This window comes from Megascapheus bottae, chromosome 34 (genome assembly GCF_031878675.1).
Source record: "Megascapheus bottae isolate mThoBot1 chromosome 34, mThoBot2.hap1, whole genome shotgun sequence".
Lineage (NCBI taxonomy): Eukaryota > Metazoa > Chordata > Mammalia > Rodentia > Geomyidae > Megascapheus > Megascapheus bottae.
Window position 1 is genome coordinate 4214165 of NC_143542.1, and position 21414 is coordinate 4235578.

A 21414-nucleotide genomic window follows, 5' to 3' on the forward strand; every position below is an offset into this window, starting at 1 on the left:
CATTTTCTAGAGGTTAATTAGAGATGAATCTCAGGTCCTTTTGTGCCTGAGCTGGCTTTGAACCTCGATTCCCAGATCTCAGCCTCCTGAGTAGCTAGGATTGCAGGTGTGAGCCACCATGCCTGCTCCCTCAACTTTTTTTTTTTTTTGTCAGTCCTGGGCTTGAGCTCAGGGCGTGAGCACTGTCCTTGGACTTTCTCAAGGCTAGCACTCTACCACTTGAGCCTCAGCACCACTTCTGGCTTTTTGCTATGTATGTGGGGTACCGAGGAATCGAACCCAGGTCTTCGTGTATGCTAGGCAAGCACTCTACCACTAGACCAAACTCCCAGCCCCTCCCTCAACTTTTTTGCTCAAAGTTAAGTGCTCTGCCACATGAGCCACAGCTCTACTTACAGTTCTCTGGTGGTTAACTCAAGAGTCTCAGACTAGCCTGCCCTGATAACTTCAAAGGTTCTTCAGATCTCGTCTCCTGAGTAGCTAGGATTACAAATATGAGCCACTGGTATACAGTTGTTGTTGTTTGGGGTTTTGGGTTTTGGGTTTTTTTTTTTTCCCTAATTATGTCTCTGTAGCCCATTGTGGCCTTGAACTTGCAGTCCTGCAGCCTCCACCTCCTAAGCGCTGAGTACTGTTCTCTTCTCACCCCAGGAGACTCCACATGTTGTCTTCCTGTCTGGTAGTTTCTGCTCTGGTCATCCCACAGTCCTTCTCCAGAGTTCTTGGCTAGGATTCCTCAGGTCGAGTCAGGAAGGAGGCCAAGTAGGGAGACAGTTCTGTGCAGCCACCTTTGCCCTTCAACAAGTTTTCCTTCAAGCTCCTGGGCCAAGCCCAGACAGGACTGGGGAAGGAGAGGTCGGGTGTACCAGTGGCTCGCTGTGGCTGCTGGCTGAACTCACGCTCCTCTTTCCACCTCCCACTCCAATGACGTTGAAGAAGCCAAGGAAAAATGAGAGCAGGATTCCTTTCCATGTGCCCCTCGTCTCAGGCCTGGCTGTTTCCTGGGCCTGTAGCCACTTGTGAGATTATTTACAAGAGACCATGCTTTGACCTTCTCACTCTAACTGAGATTCTTCTTAGTAAACCAAAGCTCATTTCTCCAATGGTGATGGCGGATGCAACTCCAAGAGTCCTGGGATCTGTAATATTCAGGGTTCCTAGAACCATCACCATGCTGGTTGACCTCAGGATGGTTTCTGGAATACACTGGAGATGTGGCCAATGACTGGCAGTTGGAAACTCCAAAATTGAGTCACTGTGCCTCAGTCTACCTTGTGCGGCCTCTCTGGAAACGCTGAACACAGAAGTTCACTTCCTCATGCCTCTACTGTGAGGATCAAAATTCAAAACCAGCCAGGGCAAGAAAGTCTGTGAGACCCTTCTCTCTACTCAAGCACCACAAAAAGCAGCAAGTGGAGTTGTGGCTCAAGTGGTAGAAAGTCAAGCCTGGAGCAAAAAAAAGATAAGGGACAGTGCCTAGACACTAATTTCAAACCCTAGGACCAGCGCAAACAAACAAACAAAAAAAAAAGGAAGGAAGGAAGGAAGGAAGGAAGGAAGGAAGGAAGGAAGGAAGGAAGCGGGGAGGGAGGGAAGAAGGGAACAGGAAGTTTTCATGTCCTGCAGCTCTCTCAACCACCGTCTTATTATAAAGGCTTCCTAAGTAGGGGGTGCTAGTACTGTTGCTTTAAGTACTGAGAGACAGGTGCAGAGGGCCCCCCCTCCCATAGTTATGAGGGGTGGGTGAGTTTTTTAATGACTTCCAGAAAACCATCCTTGCCTGTCACTCCTCAACAAGTCACAAGTTGAGCATCACCTAACACAGCTGTAGTACCGGTTCTCTGCGTTCCTCTCTTCCCCAATCTCCTCCAGCAACAATGGTGCCACCCCCAACTGTGTGACCCCCTCAAATCCTCCAATGCTTGTTTTACCCTGGAAAACAAGCTCTGAATCTTCCCAGATGTGGCCAAAGGCCAGGCTAAGACTGACAGCTCCAGGATGTCCCATCTTGGAGCTTCTAAAACACAACCTCCACATCAACATGGCTCTCCTCAGAAATGGTCTCCCGGTGCCAAGCTGGACTTCCCCATCCCATCCCTGCAGGATCTCTGTTGAATCAGCACAGCCCCCACTTGACTTCTGCAGCCCCATGGGTAGGCTTCCTATCCAGAGCCCACATGACAGCCAGGCATTCTGGGAAGTGTAGTTTCCTAAGCTTCTTGGCAGGATGTGGACAATGGAACCAAAATTACAGCCTCCAAGTCCATACCATGGCCAAAGCCAAGAGTACCTGAGAAGGGCATGGGGTGGGGTGGGGTGGGGGACCCACCCTAAATACCTGTCTTGAAATACTGCCAGAGAAAGTAGCTAGCGGATTGCCTGGTACATTATCAGATGCGCAAAGGATATTCAATGGCTGTTTGTTGCTATGGTTACCCATCAGGCAGCATTGCCTGGAGGAAATTAAGCCCCGCTTCATCACAGACTCAGGGTCATTCCATCGTATATGTGGATTTCCAAACTGGGGTACCCCATCTGGGCCCACCCAAAGGTCTTCTATTCACAAGCTCACTCATCTACTCAGAAATATCTGATATTTATTAAGCAATACTTTGATAATCTTTTTTACAACTTGAAAAAACACAGAGAAGGGGAGTAGGTGGGACCCCCCCAGGCCTGGCCTTGGGGCTCCCAGTGGGAAGTCATCTCCTTACCCACAACTTCTGGCCTGTTGTCCTGACCCCTCTTTATCCACCTTACCTAAGAGCAAGGTGGGGATTTCTGAGGTTCTGGGGTCCCCCACCTAGAGGGGACTTTGGGCATCTTGCTTCAGGCCTGGCACTGGGTCAGTGGGGGGAGATGTGTGGGTCCGGATATGATGTCGCCTGCGCCGCTCCTGCCTGCGGGACAGCTGTCGCAGTTGTTTCCGAATGGCCCACAGCACAAGGTATACCTCTCGTAGCATCTCAGCCTCCGGCGTATCCAAGGGGGACCGGACCCTCATTTGAGAGGTAATTGAGGAAGAACTTACAGACTGCAAGAGAAAAAGATGGCATGCATGCATGCATGCAAATCCCTGGGTCCAGAGACAAAATGTTAGGTAGAATCACCCAGAGACAGAGAAGGGCCGAGGGCTTCATTCCACCTCCTCCATCAGACTCACTCAAAAACACCTCCTCCAAAAGCCTCTGCTATCTGCCCCATTGTGACACACTTTATGTACTGTTTATTTCAAAAACTCTCCTGGAACACTGCTCTTTTTGAATCTCCACATCAAATCTTTGAATTTCATGGTGACTAAGCTAAATAAAAGATGATAGCTGGGAGCTGATGGTTTATTTCTGTAATCCTAGCTACTCAGAAGACTTAGTCGTTCAAAGCCAGCCCGGGCAGGAAAGTCTATGAGACTCTTATTTCTAATTAACCACCAGAAAACCGGAAGTGGTGCTGTGGCTCAAAGTGGGGGACACTCATCTCCAATTAACCATCAAAACGCCAGAAGTGGGGCTGGGATTTGGCCTAGTAGTAGATAGCAGGCACCAAGACCCAGTTTCAATTTCTTGGTATCACATACATAGAAAAGTCAGAAGTGGTGCTGTGGCTGAAAGTCCAAGGACAGGGCTCAGCCTCTGAGTTCAAGACCCAAAAGCCAAAAGTAAAGCTGTGATTTAAGTGGTAGAGCTAATCTTCAGCACAAAAGCCAAGTGAAAGCTCAAGCCCCAGGACTGATACAACAACCATCAGATTCTACAACCTGACCATCTATCAGCCTTGTATGAGCTATCTGTGGGCTCTGGGATTGCTTCACCACCCCTGAGACCCCAAAGGCCATCTCTGTACACACCTGCAGTTCTCTCTTCCTGAACCTTTCCTTCCACCTCCCTTTAACAATCCTCTCCCAAACTAAACCCAAATAAAGTGAACTCTTTTATTCCAACTTCTTTTTTTTTTTGTGGGTCATGGGGTTTGAACTGGGCCTGAACACTGTCCCTGGGCTCTTCAGCTCAAGGCTACCGACCTACCCTTGAGCCATGCTCCACTCTCTGTTTTCTAGGGGTTAATTGGAGATGAGACTCGGGTCCTTTTGTTGATCCTCAGATCTCAGCCTCGTAAATGGCTAGGATTACAGGTGTGAGTCACCATGCCCGACTTTTTTTTTTGTTTTTGTTTTTGGTCAGTTGTGGGGCCTTGAGCTCAAGGCCTGGGCATTATCCTGGAGCTTTTTCTTTTTCCTTTTTTTTGGCCAGTCCTGGGGCTCAAACTCAAGGTCTGTGCCTTGGATACTTTTTGCTCAAGGCTAGCACTCTGCCACTTGAGCCACAGCACCACTTCTGGCTTTTTCTGTGTATGTGGTACCAAGGAATCGAATCCAGGGCTTCATGCATGCACTCCACCAACTTGGACACGCTCCCAAATCCTGTCCTGGAGCTTTTTCACTCAAGGATGGCACTCTACAACTTTGAGCCCCAGTGCCACTTCCAGTTTTCTGATAGTTTGCCCAGGCTGGCTTAGAACAACAATCCTCAGATCTCAGACTCCTGAGTAGCTAGGATTATATCACTCTCTTCTTCTGAAAGGGCATTCTCTGTCCCCAGGTCTTCATGAGGTGATCAAGCACAGGTAGCTCCCTCTACCTCCACCATATAGCCCCCTTAAGATGCTGGACCAGCAAGGCCTATTATCCCATCCTTGACAAACCCTGTTCAGCAGTGCCTGGCAACACAAAGAACACAAAAAAGAATTTCTGGACCAGTGACTGGAGGGAGAAAGGCGTCACTGGAGACTGGTGAAGTACTCACCTTCCACCTACACATTTGCCAACCAGACTGCAGGGTAGACAACATGAGGGTGGAAACGGACTGGACAGCTGTGCGCGACAACCGCATCAAGGAGCGGTGCTCACGGACTCCCCTTGACTGTTCCGTGGTAGTAGACAACGCACGAGGCTCAAGCACCTTGGCACATGCATTCAGACTCGGGGTCTCAACTAATCTGGATGTCGAAAGCTCCGGGGGAGTCTGCTCTGTCTTCTTCAACGCCAGTTTCTTGGAGCTAGATCTATCCAACAGCATTGACTCAGGTTTGTGCCTCCAGAAGAAAACCTACAAAACACAACCCGGAAAAGAGGTAGCCGTCAGCAACAACAACAATCTCTAAATTTGCCAGGTGCTGGTGGCTCACACCTATCATCCTAGCTACTCAGGAGGCTGAGATCTGAGGATCAAGGTTCAAAGCCATCCCAAGCACAAAAAGTCCCTGAGATTTTTTTTTTTTTTTTTGCCAGTCCTGGGCTTGAGCTCAGGGCCTGAGCACTGTCCTTGGACTTTCTCAAGGCTAGAGCTCTACCACTTGAGCCTTTTTTCCTATGTATGTGGTACCAAGGAATCGAACCCGGGCCTTCGTGCATGCTAGGCAAGCACTTTAACCACTAGGCCAAACTCCCGGCCCCCCTGAGATTCTTATCTGCAATTAACCACCAGAAAACTGAAAGTGGGGCTGTGGCTCAAGTGGTAGAGTAATAGCTTTGAGCTGAAGAGCTCAGAAACAGTGTTCAGAGTCCAGAGTTCAGGCCCAGAGTGGACTCACACCTGAAATCCCTGCTATTCAAGAGGCTGAGATCTGATCATGGCTCAAAGATAGCCGTGAGACTTTGGTCTCCAATTAACCACCAAAAAAGCTGGAAATGGAGGTGTGGCTCAAGTGGTAGAGCACCAGCCTTGAACAAAAAGCTAAGGGACAGGGCCGGGAGTTTGGCCTAGTGGTAGAGTACTTGACTAGCAGGCACAAAGAGCCAGATACATAGAAAAAAGTTGGACATGGTGCTATGGCTCAAGTGGTAGAGCTCTAGCCTTGAGAAAGTCCATAGACAGTGCTCAGGCCCTGAGTTCAGTCTCCAGGACCGGCAAAAAAAAAAAAAAAAAAAAAAACAACAACAACAAAAAACCCATGAACAGTTCTCAGGTCCTGAGTTCAGTCCCTGGGAGTGGCAAAAAAACAAAACAAAACAAACAACAACAAAAAACAAACGCTAAGGGCCAGTAACCAGACCCTGAGTTTAAGCTCCAGTACACACACACACACACAAATCAGGAGTGACTTTCACTGGCCTCCCTCCCAAAAGTCCTCCAGCCCTTTAAAATCCTCCCCCTCACCTATACTGTTTTGTTTTGCTCCTGTCGGAGTGAAGGGATATGGGTGTGTGTGGTGTATACCACAACCAAGATGCCACTGGCCAGAGCCCTTATTCCAGGATGTGTATGAAACTCACCCAACTGTTCACCTTTTGCCAAACACGCCTAACCCATCTGAAGAACCTTGAGACCATGACTGGATATAAAGCGTTCAAAGTAGGGGCAGAGCCGGCACTGGGAGCAAGGAAGGGGACAGGCTACAAGCCAATGGCTGCCAGTGGAAGGGGGCTCGTGGAAGTTGAGGAGCTTCAAACAACAGTGAAGGAAGAAGCAAGAAATACAAGGTCCCCCTTGTATTTCCTAGTGACTCGTCCGAGGCTCTTCCTCCCCTCCCTGGGACAGGGAGAGGAGTCCAAGTGGATGAGAACCTACAGCAAGGGAGAATTCTAGCCCATTGTGAGAGCTGCCAGGACCCTGGCCCCAACCCCCACGGCCCTTCCAGCACCCACAGAGCCAATCACTCATCGCTTTGATTTTACCAGCCCCAAATCCAAGAGAATAATAACTGAACGCTTGTATGTGCCAGGCCTTTCCCATGATAATGTCATGTAAGTTCCCTTCAAGATACATTTTATGGTCAGTGCCACCCCCCTACCCACAAGGTGACTAAGAAAATCTGAGTTCAGCCAGGTGCCAATAGCTCACTCCTGAGATCTTAGCTACTTGGGAGATTGAGATCTGAGGATCACCATTGGAAGCCAGTCCCACTGCCTGGCAGGAAAAGTAAGACCTTGTGTCCAATTACCCACCAGAAAATAGGAAGTAGAGCTGTAGCTCAAAGTGGTAGAGTGCTTAGCCTTGGACATAAAAGCTCATGGACAGTGCTCAGGCCATAAGTTCAGGCCCACCAAAAAAAAAAAAAAAAAGAACAAACTTGAGTTCAAGCCTCATGACTGACAAGGGAGAAAAAAAGAAAAAAAAAGTACAGAATTTTCCCAAAGTCATAAATTTAGAGAGCTTGAAAGAGCTCCAACTCAGGTTGCCCACCAAATACCAGCTTCTGCACCATTCCTCCAGGTCCCGACTGAGCCCTGGCTGCTGCTCCCACGGTCCCTTTCCTTCCACTAGATGGTGATCTTCCTGGATGACACTGTCTAGGACAGGAGTCCAGGCTGCCAGGGAGGGGCCTGCCCACCCACAGGGCCCATCCTCAGCCAGCTGAGGGATGGGGGGGTGGGGGGAAGCCACAGCAGCGGCCAGCCAGGCCTGGCGAGGGCACCATGTGCTAAGGAGCCTGGCCTACACCCAGCCTGAAGACAAGGGGCCCATTCAGGGTCGTCCACCCTGCCCCCAAGCCTGCAGAGGGGACACGCTGGGAAGCTGGGGTGGATCCTGTACTTTCACCAAAGGCCTCATTGTGTCTCTTTCCCCCATTAGCACGTGGGCAGACACTGCCCTCACCACACTTTTCTCTGCCTGCCCTTCTTCCCAGGATCCAGTACTAAACCTCTCTGGATCCACTCTGTGTTCCCCAACTGCTCCCCCCCCATCCTGGAGTGGACAGGATCTGCAGGGAAGTTCACACTGGCCGGCAAACAGTTCTATACCAACCTCCAAGTTCAAGTTTCTTCAGATTTTTTTAATTATAATTATTATTTTAATAACAACCTGAATCCCAGAACTTCCAGATACTGTCCATAGTGCCCTCCCCTGGGCAATGGAGAGGTGGGGGGAGAACTTTGAGGAAACAAGGTGTAGGGGGATCTGCTAGGAAGCTTCTGATTCTTTCTCTCAAAAGCCATCTACTGGGAGGTGGGGGCCCAGAACACTGATACCTGGGAGGGGGGGAGGGACGACAGGGGGTAGGACCTCTTGTGGAGGTGGGGCTCCGTCTAACACTCTGTCCTGAGCCTTTCCTCCTCCATTGAGGTCTGGGGAGTAGGGGGAGATGGGATGGGATGAGGGAACAGGCCAACATTGAGCCCTGAACCTCAGTTTCAGGAATTTGGGGAGGGGGCATTAAAGCTGCATAGAAAGAGGGGGCAGGCGGCTGGTACAAAGCCCAGCAGCTGTGGCAGCCCCCCAAAGGCACATTGTGAGGGAAAGGAGGCTCAGACAGAGGGCCCGTTGGGTGCGGGGGGCCCAAGCCGAGGAAGCCCTGAAGAAGGCAGCTGGGCCAGCTGCTCCGGGCTGGCCAGGGCTCGTAGCAGTCCATTCTCCTGCTCTAGTGCTGCATTCCGCTCTGCCAGATCACGGATCTGTTCCTTCAGCACCTCTACCTCCTCCCGGACTGCAAACATGAGGTGGGACTTCACCAAGTCCTGCAGGGCAAGGGATAGGCAAAAAAACAAAACAAAAGAAAAACAGGTGTCATAACTGCTAGGCTACGCTGACGCATCCCTTGCCCCAGTGCCTGGGAAGATTCCTTTGCCCACTCCAAAATAGGAGGGGGAGGTCAAGGGTACAGGACAGGGGCTCAAAGGACCAGGGAGGGGGTCAAGGGCTGGGTTACCATTGCCAAGCAGTAGGATAAACAGAAGTAGACAGAGACCACGCTTCCACTTACCATGGCTTGTTCGATCTTGTTGTCAATGCCAACCAGGCTTCCGGAACCACTGGAGAGGCAGAGGAAGGTGACAGGTGAGGAAAGGGAGGAGCCAAGGGTCCCTACAGCCCAGCTTTCCCAGGAGCAGCCTCCAGCCTCCTCCAGCTCAGCCTCTGGCCTGCACACCATTACCTGTGGCAGTAGAGAATCAGAGGGAGGAGGCTTTTGTCCATCCCCCGGCAAGGTGAGGATCGTTGGCCCGACACCCCTCGGCCTCGGTGGGATGGGGGTCCAGGTGCCCCTCGGATGGGAGAAGCTCCCCGTGGAGAGCAGGGGGAGGAGAGACAGCCCCTTTTCCGGGATGGCCCTGGAGCCATCCCTACCACTCGAGTCTCGTAAGATGACACCAGAGACTTGACAGAAACCCCTGGTTGAGTCATCCCTGAGGACCAAGGGTCCTCAACCCCCCCCAACCCCCTGCAGTATCAGAGCCAGTGCCTGGGGGGCTCAGAGCCCCCCTGGGCAGAGCAGAGTCTCGCTGGTACCAGGCAGGCAGAGTGGAGACAGGATCTACAGGGTGCTGGCCTGAAAGATATACACTGCCCCCCCCAGCCCCAAGGGAAGGCCTGGCTGCTATTGGCTTCCCAGGGACACGGGGACCCCCCCCTCCTTTGGCTCCACGGTGGGCGGGAATTCCCAGACACACACAGTCTGTGCCAGTGTCCCCTTTTCACCCTGGCACCAATCCCAGAGTGGAGGGAAGGGGGGTGACAGAGGGAAGTCAGCTGGTGGCCTGAGACAGGGGAGGGGCTGAGGGGTAAGAGGTCTGGCTGGGGAGAGCTGTCAAGGTGAGGCCTAAGACAGCCTCGTCTAACCACTCACCCTGTCTACCTGCTCTGGACTAACACTGGCCTCTCTCCAGGCCTCAGACAAGAGTGGGAAAGGGAGGCTCTGATGAGAACCCTCCAGAACACAAAGCTCGCATCACAGGTGACCCTCGGGACAAGAGTGTCTCTCCACCTCCCACCACAAAGGAGAGGAGGAATGGGAATGGTTACCATGGCAACAGAGCCTTGTATATCAAAGACAGCCTATGGACCTGATGTCTGAGTCTGGGGTCTTGGAGGGATCCCAGAACATTAAAAAGATCTCAGGACTTTAAGGTGAGGCTGGACGTAGGACACTGGGAATCCCAGGAGAGCTTTGAAGGGAGCTGGGAGGGGGACAACTTAAGGGAGCCAAACTAGGAGCAGGCCTGGATGTTTGTTAAGTGACCACCAGAGGGCAACAGAGGCCTGGCTCAGCGTTCCCCAGGGCTATGATCCCAGCTGGCCCAGGAATACCCAGCTCTGGGTCTCAGAACCTGGCTTTTTCTCAAGCCTCCGGAGTTTTCTTCAGGCCATCTGGACCTGCCCCACCTCTAAGGTTCTCTCTTGCAAACCCAGGCCCCCTGTTCCACCTTGTGGTCCACCACCCAGCCCAGCATGCCCTGCGTCATAAGGTCCAGCAGGGTGGTGGGCTGTGCCAGCCAGAACAGCCTCCGAGCCATGGTCCCACCAGGTGCCGGCAATACTCCACAGCCCCCAGTGGGCCCCTCCCTCCAGGCAGCCTGCCAGCCTCCCAGCAGGGGGATCAGCCCTCTGCCCAAGGTGACCCTTGCTGGAGGCCCTACCACTAGGGAAGGGAGTGTGAGAGAGCTGGGAATTTTCCATTGCCTGTCCAAGCTTGGGGTGACAGGTAGAGCAACCAATGAGGTGACTGGACCTGGGAGAACAGAGTAAAGAAGGACACCTGGGCCTTGCGATGTGTCAGAGGAGAGGGTGGGACAGTATGTGTCAAAAACACCTGTAATACCAGTTACTCAGGAGGCTGAGATCTCAGAGTCACAGTTCAAAGCCAGTCCAGGGATTCTTTTTATTGGTGGTGGTCATGGGTCTTGAACTCAGAGCCTCTGCACTGTCTCTGAGCTTTTGTGCTCAAGGCTAGTGCTCTACGACTTTGAACCACAGCGTCACTTCCAGTTTTCTGGTAGTTAATTGCAGATGAGTGTCACCACAGCCTTTCCTGCCTGGGCTGGCTTAGAACTGTGATCTTCAAATCTCAGCCTCTTGAGTAGCTAGGATTACAGCATCCACCTTTGTAAGACTCTATCTCCAATTAACCTCTAGAAAACCAGAAGTAGAGCTGTGACTCTAGCCTTGAGTGAAAGAGTTCAGGGACAGTGCCCAGGCCCTGAGTTCAAGCCCCACAGCAACCAAAGAAAGAAAGGCCACCTTCCAGCTATTATAATCCTGGACACCAGGATTGGAGACAGATCACCACAAGAAAACTCAATGGGGAGGGTGCTGGTGGCTCATGCCTGTAATTCTAGGTACTTAAAAGGCTGAAATCTGAGAGTAACAGTTCGAAGCCTGCCTGGGCTGGAAAGTCTGTGACACTCATCTCCAATTAACTACCAAAAAAGCCTTAAGCAGAGCTTTGACACAAGTGGTAGAGTGCTAGCCTTGAGCAAAAATGCTCAGAGACAGTGCAGTCCCTGAGGTTCAAGACCCAGGGCCAGCACCAAAATAAACAAAAACTAAGCCCCTCCCCCTCAGACCAAGAAGGACAGGCACAAGAGATTAGGAACACAGGCCCTGCCTCTGGCAGACACTTGAGCAAAGAAGCCAACACAGTTTTTCATCCTTGCCAGAAATAAAAGAAGACTACAACAATAAACATTGGGTGGTTGACAGATAACTGCCTCCGGTTTGCCTAGCACAGGAGAGTTTTGACAGCACTTACCTTGTTGTGACATTCTGCATTAACACTTGAAAGCACGAGAACTTCAGCAACCCATAACTGCCCTTTAAGAACCCAGGATTCTAACTACTCAGGAGGCTGGGATAGGAGGATCATGACTGGAAACCAGTACAGGCAGACAAATCAGACAGATTCTTACCTCTAACTAGCAAAATGTCAGAAATGGAGGTATGGCTCAAGTGATAGCACCAACCTTGAGTGAAAAGGCTGACAGCCCAAGGCTCAGAATTCAAGACTCACTACTGGCACAAAAAATGAATAAACAAAAACCTACTAGCAGTCAGGTACCAGGGGTTCATGCCTGTAATCCTAGTTAGTCGGGAGCCTTGGATCTGAGGATTTCGGTTCAAAGCCAGCCGGGGCACTAAAGTCCATGAAACTTATCTCTAATTAACCGCTAGAAAACTGGAAGTGGTGCTGTGGCTCAGAGTTCAAGCCCATGACTGACAAAAACCAACAACAACAAAAAAACCCCACTAGTGACTTCAGATGTGAACACAGTACCCCCTAGAACAGTGCAGTATGGAACCCAAGGAGAACTCAGCTCTGAAGGGCTCCAGGGTGAGGGGGGAGAACAGCCCTACAGACTGGTCAACTAAAGGTCAAATCAAAGTTTCCATTTGAAGATCAGATAAAGATGCAGAACTTCTAGGAGAAGTAGGGAGGTTCATAACTTGAGGACAGGGGTCAGCCAAGCTCCCTGGAAGTGTCATTGGAGCCCCCCAGGGAATGGGCAGGAGGCCAAGAAAGTAGCATTCAAGAGCCCAGTCTACATACACACCCTCCCGGATCTGTGGAGCCTGGGGGCGGGGCCAGGCCAAGGAGGGGAGGGGCTGGCTTCCTGCCACTGCGGGTGGGGGTGGGTGAGCTGTCCCAGCCTGGCTAGGAAGAAGGCATACTAGAAACTGTCTTCAAATCCCAACAGAGGAAAAAGTATGGCTGGGGTGGAGTTAGGATCAGATTTCCTTTGCACTCCAGGGCACTTATGGCTGAGTGACCTTGGACAAATTTTTCTAAAACTCAGGAGTCTGTTCTTTCTGTTTTTGTTTATCTGGAAGAGAAGAATCCTGTGACTCTTAAGAGTTGCTGGAGATAAGATGTAGCATCTGATCCTGGGAAGGCACAGGATAAAGAGAAATCTACCAGGAGATCCATTCCGTACAAGGACCTCCCAACCCCACGGCTGGGCCAGCCACATTCCAGTTCATCCCTCAACCCTCCCAGCCTCCCATGGGGTGTAGGGGACACCTTCGGTGGACAGTCTGAATTCATCAGCTATCCTAATGACTTGGTAAGGCACCTCCAGTTCCCTGGATGCCTCCAGCCCACCTTCCTTCTCAAAAGGGAGGTCCCACGCCATCTGGACCCTGGTGACAGGTGACATGGGGACTCCATGCTCCATATCCCTGGGGTCAGGGGGTGGCCCAACACAAACCCGATAGCCTAGCAGGGTGGGGCATGAGCCCCAAAGCTTTACAACAGGGCAGCTTCAAGAGGAGGCTGGGAGCCTGACCGGTCAGACTAGAGTGTGCAGAGGGAGTAAAAGAGAGGGAGAGCAGAAGGGAGGGAAGGAGGAGGGAGGAAAGAGGAGGGGACAAGCCTAAAGAGGCCTCAGGAGGCAGAACTCTTCCAGACAGAGAAAGCTGGGCTGTGAACTCAGGGTGGAGGAAGGGCAGGGCAATTTCTGGCCAAGGAACCTCCCAAATGGGGGGGGGGGGGGAGTGCTGAGAATAGCAGCCATGGGGGGGCAGGTGACTCTCCAGGCCTTGGCCCTGGTCGACCTCACACCTCACACATTCCTGGGAGCCAGCTGGGAGGGAGGGCAAAAGCCACCCAGCCCTGCCCTGTCCTGCCTGGCCCCAGCCCCTTGTTCACTCCATGGGCTCCTGGCTGCCCCCTTCTTTTTCTTCTGTAGATACCCACTGTCCCCAGTGCCTTTCCATTTCCTTTCACTCATGAGCCTCAGTTCCTGATTCTAGGGATGGCCTCATGTAGAAAGCGCCAAGAAGGACTGATCTCTCCCCAACACACACACCTGGAATGGGGCCCTCCAGCACCCACTCACCCACTCAAGAAGTCCCACCCCTTTTTCCTTAGAAACAGGAAGTCCCGCCCCTCCCAGGCCATCTACAGGAAGTTCACAGCTCTCTCCCACAGAAGTACTGGCTCCCGCTCCCAACTCCTATCAGTCCACAGCCGGCCACCAGAAGTCTCAGGTTTTGTTATTCCCCTGTCTGCAGGCTGCCATTCGTATGCATGTGGAGACATCCCTGAAGCAGAAAATTTCTGCTCACCCTGCCACCCAAAGGGAACAAAGCTTAAGTCCTTCCCGGACACTGCTGCCCCTGTGATGTTCCTAGCCAGGTCTGCACTCACCATGTTCCCTCAGGCAACAGAGTTTTAGAGCAACACTTTCCTGGTACTAGATGTCTTTCAGCCCTAAAGGAGTCCGTGTAGACTATAAAGATGTCACCTCACAGCTCATGAGGACCTTAAATGTAGGGGCAGAGAGAGAGCGAGGGCAAGACAGACAAAGCTGAGAGGAAAGCCACACATGCCCAAGTGGGTTCCTAGAGTTAGCTTAAGTGACCTCTCAAACTACAAGAGCTCTGGGAATCTGACAACAATGAGTTCCTTCAAACTCTAAAAAAGCCTTTGACTTGACAGCTTAAGCCAGGGCAGTCACACCCAGCTCTTCCCACAGAGAGGGAGTGGGTCCCAAATCAATGTGGCCCAGTGCTTATGTGCTAGCCAGGTCCCTTGAGTTTCAGAAGTCCTCTCCAAGTTCCCCTGGGAAGGGGGGGGGCACACCTGCCGGAAGCCCATTCCAGGTGCCAACCATATGGACCCAACCCACCCACCTACCTATCGTCATCGCTGTCCAGGTGACCACTGATGGCCAGCATGGAGCGGGCCAGGCTGAGGCTCTGGGCTGCAGCTGCTCCAAAAGGATCAGGAGATTTGTGAACCAGGCTGGCATCGAAGTAGAGGGCCGGGGAGTTGGGTCGAGAGTCAAGTGGGTGTACCTGGAGGCAGAGGATTGAGAATTGTTGGGGGGGGGGGGAGAAGGGAGAGGGAGGGAAAAGGAGAGGTATAGCCTAGTGGTAGAGCGCTCGCCTAGCATACCCTGAGATCAACTCCTGGGTACCACATATACAGATAAAGCCGGAAGTGGTGCTGTGGCTCAAGTGGTAGAGTGCTGGCCCTGAGAAAGCCCAAGGACAGTGCTCAGGGCCTGAGTTCAAGCCCCAGGACTTGCCAAAAAAAAAAAAGAAAAGAAGAAAGAGAGAGAGAGAGAGAGAGAGAGAGAGAGAGAGAGAGAGAGAGAGAGAGAGATCAAAAGGTCTAATAGGGGAGATGGGGGGGGCAGTGGCTCATTCCTATAATCCTAGCTACTCAGGAGGCTGAGATATGAGGTTCCTGTCTGGGCAGGAAAGTCCCTGCATATATCATCTTCAGTTAATCACAGAAAGTGCCCTAAGTGGCTATTACTATAGTAATAGTTCAAGTGGTACAGTGCTACCCTTGAGCAAAAAGAGCTTAGGGACAGTGCCCAGCCCAGAGTTCAAGGCCCAAGATTAGCAAAATAAAAAGGTGGGGGGAGAAAGAGACAGAGAATACAGCCACCTTACAACTTGCCTAGACTGTCATCTCTACCTTCCCACCTTCTCCACCTTCTTCCAAGGGACCTAAGGAAGTCCTGCCTCTAGAGTCCTGCCTTCAGCCTTACTGAAAGCATTGAGCAGGAATGTCATTTGAGTACTGGGGTTTTAGACAGGGGATTCAATCTACATTCTTGTAGCCCTCTTTGCCCTCAGCCAGGGATCCTAAATTAAAGATTATTCAGATTATCTGTGCCTTTTTTGGGGGGGGCCAGTCCTGAAGCATGAACTCAGGCCCTGAGCACTGGCCTTGGGTTTTCCTCAAGGCTAGTGCTCTACCACTTGAGCCATGGCACCACTTCTGGCTTTTTCTGTGTTTGCGGTACCAAAGAATCAAACCCGTTTACATGCATGCTAAGCGAGCAGTCTACCACTAACCCAAACTAAGCCAAACTCCAGGCCTCTTATCTGTGCCTTTTTAAGGCCATCCAAATGTCATCTCCTTACAAAAGCAATTCCCTATCACTTGGTCATCCACTGAACTTTTTTTTTCTTCTTTCTTTTACAGCACCTAATATCCAAAATTAAAAGTATTTATTGTGCCTCCCCTGCTAGATGGTAAAGAAAGTTTGATCTGCGGCTATTTGTAGAATGAATGAACCTTCAGAAACTAATCTTCCACACCCCAACTACCCCTGTCATTCTAAGTCTCTTCTTAAATTTGTCTGGGTTTCAGGTGAAAACATCAAATGCTCTCCATCCACCCGGCTTTGGGGGTAGGGTGGGGTACTGTGGGGGAGGGGGGCAAGAGGCGAAGCCTGGGCGTGGACCCACAGAGCCCAACAGGCGCTAGGGGCGGCTGCGAAAGGGCGGGGGCGACAGGAACAAGACAAGAAGCCTCTGTGAGGCCCGGGAGGCCCCAGTTTCTCGGAAAGCCAAGAACAGAGAGTCCAGGGTGGCTCAGAGGAACAGAGCTAGGGAAGGGGGCCCCAGGTGATAGTCCCAGCTCACAGTCAGATCTCCCCTGGCCCTGGGGAAATAACAGAATCAAAAACTTTTAAGCCAAGAGAAATAGCCACAGTACACGCATCAGAGCACACACACATGCACACATACACACAAACACAGTAGGAAAAGGGGGCGGGGTCAGGCCACTGCTGACGGAGGGGCAGGGTCTGCCAGACCCAAGGGAAAGCTCATGTGTAGCTTAAGGGCAGATCAGAGATGTTAGTCAAGGGGGCTGGCTCTGAAAGGGTGTGAAGACAGGTCCTGGGAAACCACAGCTTCTTGTTTAAGGTTAGGGACCAAAGGAAAACAGTTCCCAAAAAGTGGGGGCAGGAGGTATGAGAAGAGAACTGGGAGCCAGGACCGGGTGGGAGAGCCGGTCCTGACCAGTCCTGACAGGGTCCAGACATTCAGGCTCAAGATATTTTTATACTGTGGTTTATCCCATGGCCAGGAAGAGGGAAGAACCCTCATCCTCACACTGCCGGCCTTCCTCGAGCAGCCAAGGTGTTATTTTCTCTTCCAGGGTAAAAGTATCCAACTCTCACATCCCTGGCTGTCCACCCCCTCATCTCACCCCATCCCACTCTAGGGACCCAGGCATCCTGCCCCCCCCAGCCCCGTTCCTCTTTTGGAGACAGGAAACAGAGAAAAGGCAGACAATTTAACCCCTTCCCTTCTGCTTCCCGGTTTTCTCCTCCTTTACTGAAATGAACTCACCCCTAGCCAGCAATCCTGAAGAGAGGACCAGGGGTGTGTGTGTGAAAAAAACACGAGCCAGCCAGGCTGCCTCATACCCCCCCAGGCCTTGCAATGCATTCCCCCCCCCCAACACACACACACCCAATTTCTCAGTTCCTCACAGAAACCTGGCTTGTAACCAAACTGGAGATGGAGCTGGGATGGTGGCTTATGGAAGAATAAAGACCTTCCTTTCCCCACTCCAAAGGCCCAGGACAGGGCTATAAGGCAGAGACTTGCAGTGGAATGCCTACCTTTTATGGCCACCCCTAAACACCGGTGACTCCTCCTCCCGCCAGGGGCCCAGCCAGACACCCAACTGGGGCCTTCACTCTCAACACCTGCAGCCTGAGGGGCTGAGACAGTGATGGAGACAGAAGGTAAAGGTTGAGGTGAGCAGGACTTACATAGTATAGACATCATGGAAAGAGTCAATGCCAAGAGCAACAACTGAAAGGCCAAAGAGGAAGAAAGAAGTTGTAGCTGGCACTGGTGGCTCACGCCTGTAATCCCAGCTACTTATGAAGCTGAGATGACAGGACTGTGATTCAAAGCCAGACCAGGACAGAAGTCCATGAAACTCTTATCTCCAATTAACCAGCAAAATGTTGGAAGTGGAGGTGTGGGTCAAGTGGTAGAGTGCCAGCCTTGAGCAAAAAAAAGAGTACCCTGAGTTCCAGCCCCAATGCTAACAGGCATGTACACATGTGTACACACACATGTGCACACACACACACACAGAATATAAAAGGGAAAAGGGAGCTAGACAGCTAAACCAATCAAAGCACGCACGAACAGGGAGACAAGCTGGGTATAATTCTAGCTACTCAGGAAGCTGAGATCTGAGGATCAAAGCCAAGTGCAGGCAGGAAAGCCCATGACATTTTTATCTCCAATCAACCATGGAAATGGTTAATTGAATTTTGGACACCAAACTTTTTCAGGGAGATGCCTAACAGGGTGGGGGGTGCCCCTCAGAGAACACTGGGGAGCCTCTGATCCAATGCCTCAGTGGCCCCAACCCGGGAAGTCACTGGAAATGGTGCTGTGGCTCAAAATGGAAGAGCAGTACTAACTTTGAGCAAAAAGAGCTCAAGAACAGTGCCCAGTCACTGAGTTCAAGCCCAATGACAAGACATAGATGGATGGATAGATAAATAGATGAATAGATAAAACAGGGAAAGAAAAGTGAGGACTATGTGACCCACCTGGCAACTGACAATGGAGGTAGGGAATGGAGGATGGTGGTGGAGGCAAGAAGCTCCCCCCCCCCCAAAAGTGTTAGACCTGAGACCAGGACTGAAAAGGCCAAGTTCAGCCCACCAGGATTCCACCAGCCCTCCACTTCCATCAATCTGAAATCCCAACTCTTACCTGTCCTGTCTCCTCTGGAGCAAGCAATTCCATCCTCAGCCGCATGGGTCCATCCTTTCTTCGGGACAGAGGAGGGGTCCCCCCTGCTGAGCCCCCAGGCTCCACATCTACCCTCAAGGAGGGCAGGGGCGTGGCTGCCAGGGATATGCCCAAGCTATCGCCAATGCCAGACTCTGGGGGGCGCTGCTGGGGTGGGGAGGCAGATAGGAGGGATGTCTCGGCTTTGGCTTTGTTGGCAGGCACAGCCAGCTGGCCCAGTCCCCCTGTGAAGGAGCGGGCTTGAGGTCCGGGGGAGGTGGGAGGTGGACGGAGCCAGGAGGTGGGGCCCTGAGACAGGCCTGGTTGTGGGATTGGGGTGCCCAAGCCCAAGCTGGCAAGTTCCAACCTGGAATCTAAAGATCTGCCCCCAGTGCCCCCCGAGGCCCCTCTAATTCCTTCCAAGAGCCGCCCAAAGCTGGGGGGCTCTAGGTCTCTCTCATACACATCCACACAAGTCCAACGGCCTCGGCGATAAGGCTCTCCCAGGCCATGAGGCAGCTTCACCACTCGGAACCGAGAGGCAGGGGCCCCAGGTGGTGGGGAGTCATTCCGGGGGGTGCCTCGCCCCCCAGAATCTGGGTTAGGTTCCCCATTGGGGACGCGGGGCACAGATCCAGGAGGGGGGTCTGAAGCCACGGGGCTCCCTGGGCCCTCATAGTCTGTCGTGACGCTGGTGATCTGGAAACTACTCTTCTTCTTGCCCCCACTCATGGTCCCTGGGGCGCAGGAGTGGGCTGGGGCGGGGTGGGGGGAAGGGGCTGGGGTCGTGGAAGGGGTTCAGGCACCCCTGGAACAAGGGGGCCACATGACAGGGACATCAGGACCCCTGGCAGCGTCTGGGTGCGACATGGCAGGAGAAGCCTTGTGGGAGCTGGGGGTGTCTCCGGGCTGGTGACAGGACAGAACAGGGGAGGGGAGGCAGCCGCAGGGGGGTGGGGGCCGGGGCAGGTTTTTCCTGCTGCTGTCGCTGCCGAAATCCACAGCTGAGTTTGCAAACTAGAAAAAAAGAGAGAGAGAGAAAGAGAGAGAAGGGGGGGTGGTGGTGAGAAAGTAGGAGACAAGACAGAGAGCGAGCGAGCGCGCCCGCACCAGAGGCCACCTCTGGGGCTTCCTCTCAGGGGAGCAGAATGGGGAGGAAGGGGAAACCACCAGAGACCCAGAGACAAAGAGACAAGCAGCAGAGATGACAGACACCCGGACGGAGGGGACGGCAAGGGCCTCCCCCCCCCACCGAGGGCACGCACAAGACCGGAAGTGGCAGCTGAGCCCCACAAAGTTTGGGCACTGCACGCCTGGAATGCAAACTCCCCAGGTCACCACTGTCCCGACAGCACTGAAACGCCGGGGCCCGGGGGGGACCCCGGCCGGCCCGGCCGCCCCTGGGAGTCTGTGGGACCCGGAGGGCTCCCCTCCCCCAGCCCCCCCACATCCATGGGGGGGGTCAGGCCCCGCCCAGCCCCAAGTCCTACCTCTCAGGCCTCGGCGCCGCTCGGAGCCAGACGAGGGGGGTCCGGGGACCAAGATGTCCGGCTGTACTTTTCCCGGGGCCTCCCGGGTCCGGGCCGCTGAGGCGGCGGATCAGGAGCTCCCCAGTCTCCTGCGAGAGGCGCCCCCCACCCTGCCGGGCATCTCCGTGAGGAAGTTTGGTGTCCAAAATTCAAAAATAAAAAGAAGGACCCCGCGCTTCCTCCCGCGCGGGCCTCGCCCCCGCCCCCCCGCCGGGCGCCGCCCCGCGGTCCGGGCGCCGAGTGGGGTGCGGGCTCCCCGGGGCTGCTGGCGTGGCCGCGGCGGGTCGGGGTCGGGGCGCCCCGCGGCTGCGCTCCGCTCGGGCTTTGCTCTGTCGGGGCTGTTGACAACCCCCACACCAGGAAGTCCTGCCTCCGCGGGCCTGCTCGGCGCTCTCCTCCTCCTCCTCCTCCTTCTCCTCCTCCTTCCCCTCTTCCTCCTCCCTCCGCCCCTCCTTCCTCCCGCCCGGGCTCGCCGCCAGCTGGGGCCGCGCCAAGCCGAGCCGCGAGCGCGCAGTGGCCGCCGCCGGGGCCCGAACGCCGCCTTAACCCCACGCCTGCCGGCCGCGCCGCGCTTCTTCCCGGGGGCGGGCGGGAGTGGGCGGGGCCTGCGGGGGCGGGGCCTGCGTCTGCGGGGGCGGGGCCTGCGGGGGGCGGGGCCAGGATGCCCTGGCGCAGGTCTTCCCGGTGATGGGCCTGAGCAATGGCCCACCCTCCACCCCCTATTTTTTTTTTTTAATTTTATGCTTATATTGGTAGTGGTGGTGATTCTGGGGTTTGAACTCAGGGCCTCCAGCTGAGGCCAGTGTCACTGTCACTCCCTCCACCTCCTCCCTCCTTTTATATTATTATTATTCTTCTAACTTGATTTATTTTTATTTCTATGTTTCATTGTTTTCATTTTTATTTATTTATGTATGTATGTATGTATTGGTCGGTGGTGGGACTTGAACTCTGAGCCTGGGCGCTGTCCCTGAGCTCTTCAGCTCAAGGCTACCGCCCTAACCCCTTAAAGCCACAGAGCCACTTCCCCTTTTCTACTGGTGAACTGGAGATAAGCATCTCATGAAATTCATTCCCCCGGCTGGCTTTGAACTGTGATCCTCAGATCTCAGCTTCCTGAGTAGCTAGGATTACAGGCCTGAGCCAATACGCCCCTCTTAATATATATATATATATATATTTTTTTTAATTTGGCCTGGGAGTGCAGCCTAGTGGTGGAGTGTTTGCCTAGCATGCACAAGGCCCTAGGTTCAATTCCTCAATACCACATACACAGAAAAAGGAGAAAGTGGTGCTCAAGAGGTAGAACTCTAATCCTGAGAAAGCCCAAGAACAGTACTCAGGCCCTGAGTTCAAGCCCTAGCTCTAGGAAAAAAAAAAAAAGAGCTGGGAGTTTGGCCTAGTGGTAGAGCACTTGCCTAGCATGCATGAAGACCCAGGTTGGATTCCTCCATACCACATACATAGGAAAAAGCTGGACTTGGTGCTGAGGCTCAAGTGGTAGAGCTCCAGCCTTGAGAAAGTCCAAGGACAGTGCTCAGGCCCTGAGCTCAAACCCAGAACTGGCAAAAAAAAAAAAAAAAGAATTTAACAAAAAAATTTAAGAAGTCGCGTTCCTATAATCCTAGCGATTCAGAAGGCTCAGATCTGAAGATCTCAGTTCAAAG

At 53.0% G+C, this 21414-nt stretch overlaps 2 protein-coding genes across 2 annotated transcripts; both read right to left on the reverse strand.

Moving 5' to 3' along the window:
- Positions 1 to 2577: 2577 nt before the first annotated feature.
- On the reverse strand, positions 2578 to 6470 carry Spacdr (sperm acrosome developmental regulator). The gene is made up of 3 exons (XM_090324376.1): positions 6269 to 6470; positions 4800 to 5102; positions 2578 to 3034 (listed from the first exon to the last, which is right to left on the reverse strand). The coding sequence occupies exons 1-3, from the start codon at positions 6323 to 6325 to the stop codon at positions 2804 to 2806; spliced, it is 591 nt and encodes a 196-aa protein (XP_090180502.1). The 5' UTR covers positions 6326 to 6470; the 3' UTR covers positions 2578 to 2803.
- Positions 6471 to 7738: 1268 nt separating this feature from the next.
- Tsc22d4 (TSC22 domain family member 4) lies at positions 7739 to 20143 on the reverse strand. The gene is made up of 5 exons (XM_090324374.1): positions 19709 to 20143; positions 18201 to 19235; positions 14344 to 14504; positions 8698 to 8746; positions 7739 to 8452 (listed from the first exon to the last, which is right to left on the reverse strand). Exons 2-5 carry the CDS (start codon positions 18948 to 18950, stop codon positions 8243 to 8245), a joined length of 1170 nt encoding a protein of 389 aa, XP_090180500.1. The 5' UTR covers positions 18951 to 19235; positions 19709 to 20143; the 3' UTR covers positions 7739 to 8242.
- Positions 20144 to 21414: the final 1271 nt, after the last annotated feature.